Genomic DNA, 2,563 nt, shown 5'->3' with positions numbered 1-2,563 from the left:
GTTGCTCTGGTTAAGGTGAGTGAAGGGCGTCGGGGGCGCGTTTCTGAACCCCTCCCTGTCCGGCTTCTCTCGAGCAGACGGGGAAGAGAAACTTTCTTGGAGAGTGAGGGATCGGGTATGTGTGGGGGCTGAGGGGTGGGTTTCCCCTGGACCCCGCGGGCCGGTCTGCGCGTCACCTCAGTCCCTCCAGTAGGTACTTAGAATCTGCCAGGAAGGAAAGAGAGGGTCCGGCGCGGTCATCCCCAGGGGCATATGTGTTACTTGATTCCGAGGGAACGTGTGGGCCAGGCTACAGCTGCAATTCAGAGAACAGAGGCAGAGTCCGCGCTCATTAGAGAGCAGGTGATTCCTGGGTAGCGCTGGCCCCGGGGTTGAGGGACTTCCTTTATTTTTCTTCAGAAGCCGGCAGTCCGCTTTTTATGTGCAGTCTCCTTACTTTTGAATGTTGATAAATTGAATTTTCTCTTAATGTTGTGCAGACCAAAGGAAACAACAACAAACGTGTGGTCTGGAATGGGCTACGCCTGCACATCTCCGCGAGACAGAGGAATAAAGTGGTGAAGTCGCTGTTACTGTAACCTCTGGTGCTGCCCGTGATCACCTTAAGATATGTGCCGTATTGCACTCAGCCATTCTTACTACACTAAGGAGGAAATATTAATTCAAGGATATATGCCTAGCTTAGAAAAAACTTACTTACGTAAGTTTCATCAATTGTCTATTATGTCCGTTTTCCTCAGAACGAAAGAAAATTCTCTTTAGACATTATCTGCGAAGTAAGAAACTAATTGCTTTTTCAAAGTGTGACCTGAGGACCACCTACATCCAAATTGCCTCTTGTTTTTAAAATTGAGTCCCCAGCCTCATTCCAGAACTACTGAATCAGGTCACTGGGATTGGAGTTGATAATCTGCCACTTCTGAAATTTGAGAACTGCATCAGAGCTCTGTTAAGGTGTCAGCAGGGTAAGGCTGACTTCTGATCCTGTACTTTTTTTTTTCTTGCCTTTCTTCCAAGCTTGATGTTTGGTAGGAGAGGTTTGTATCATGAAATGCTAAACAACTGTTCAGGTGCCCATTGCTGACTTTTTATCAGAGGGAGTGGAGAGGGGAAGTAATTATTTCAGAAAGGCCTGTGCCATTTCCAAAATTTCTGTATAGAAAGGACTTTGGGGCCTACAACTGCAATGGAAGCGATGGTAAGTTAAAGCATTTGTCTTGAAGCTGTATTTGTAAAGCAAACACTTCCACATTTCTTTGGGGATAGCTTTAGAGAATCTGATGGAATTACCCCTAGGCACCACCACTGCTTATGACCATAATGTTTATTGCTTGGAATGATGCATTCTGATGGCAGGGAATTTCAGCCCTAAAAAGTAAAGATTCATTTCTGTAATTCTGTTTGACTATTTCATTTGTTTTATTTTTTTGATTGAAATGCCTACCTTTCTACAAAGTGTTCCAGGTTTCTACTTTGCAAATTTGCATGTTTTGGCCCTTGGTAGTGCCTTTTGTAGAAGTGGTGTAATGTCATAGCATGGACAGTTTTGTAGATTTTAACAATGTCTTTTAGAAGAGAAGGGAGGCATTTTTTAGTACTTTTTATGTGCCTGCTCCTGTGTTAAGAGTTTGGAGCATATGTAATGATTGTGAATGTGAAAGCACTTTGGAAAGAATAACCATTAAGCAACTGTCAAGTGACATTAGAAGTAGTGTTAATGATTACTGTAACTTCTGGACTATTGAAATTGTTTGACAAGAGGAGCTCAGTTAAAATATGAAAGAGCAGTGATTCTCAAATATCTAATCAGTAACAGTTTCTATATCAAATTTCAAGTTCTTTTTCTTTTATTTTTCTCCGACATTTGGATGAATAGATTGCTTTAAATGTTGCTATTTTCCTTTTCTCCTTTCATATCATGTAGTTAATTTGGCATTATGGGGATACAAGGATTGCTACAATTTATCAAAGAAGCTTCTGAACCCATCCATGTGAGGAAGTATAAAGGGCAGGTAGTAGCTGTGGATACATATTGCTGGCTTCACAAAGGAGCTATTGCTTGTGCTGAAAAACTAGCCAAAGGTGAACCTACTGATAGGTAAGCTTGGGCCTTATATTAATTCTTTGATAATTAAGAATGAGACTTAGGGCCAGGAGCGGTGGCCCACACCGTTAATCCTAGCACTCTGAGAGGCCGTGGCGGGTGGATTGCCTGGCCAGCCTGAGCCAGAGTGAGACCTCATCTCTAAAAATAACCGGGCACTGTGGCGGGCACCTGTAGTCCCAGCTATTTGGGAGGCTGAGGCAAGAGAATTACTTGAGCCCAAGAGTTTGAGGTTGCTGTGAGCTATGACATCAGGGCACTCTACCAAGGATGACAAAGTGAGAGTATCTCAAAAAAAAAAAAAGAATGAGACTTACAATGTCATTTTTTTGAAGAAGCAAATTATTTTCACTCAGTGCCAGAATTTATCAAGAAGTGAAAGTGTGTGTTCTAGAATATTGCCAAATCAGGAATAACTTCTTTCTAGGATAACAGGCCTAGTTTTCATTCCTAGTAATA

The 2,563-nt window shown here is 42.3% G+C and overlaps 1 protein-coding gene across 1 annotated transcript in view; it reads left to right on the top strand.

The window, feature by feature from the left end:
- The first annotated feature begins 925 nt into the window (after positions 1-925).
- The window catches only part of EXO1 (exonuclease 1), a 33,675-nt gene continuing 32,037 nt past the window's right edge, over positions 926-2,563 (top strand). Inside the window, exons 1-2 of the mRNA XM_003800076.3 lie at positions 926-965; positions 1,925-2,098. Coding sequence (XP_003800124.1) covers positions 1,938-2,098 — 161 coding nt within the window. The 5' untranslated portion in view covers positions 926-965; positions 1,925-1,937. The remainder of the gene's footprint in view (positions 966-1,924; positions 2,099-2,563) is intronic.

Source organism: Otolemur garnettii, unplaced genomic scaffold (assembly GCF_000181295.1).
Source record: "Otolemur garnettii isolate 467f Iridium unplaced genomic scaffold, OtoGar3 scaffold00165, whole genome shotgun sequence".
NCBI lineage: Eukaryota > Metazoa > Chordata > Mammalia > Primates > Galagidae > Otolemur > Otolemur garnettii.
Note: the sequence above shows the minus strand (reverse complement) of the source record. Positions and strands in the feature narration are given on the sequence as shown.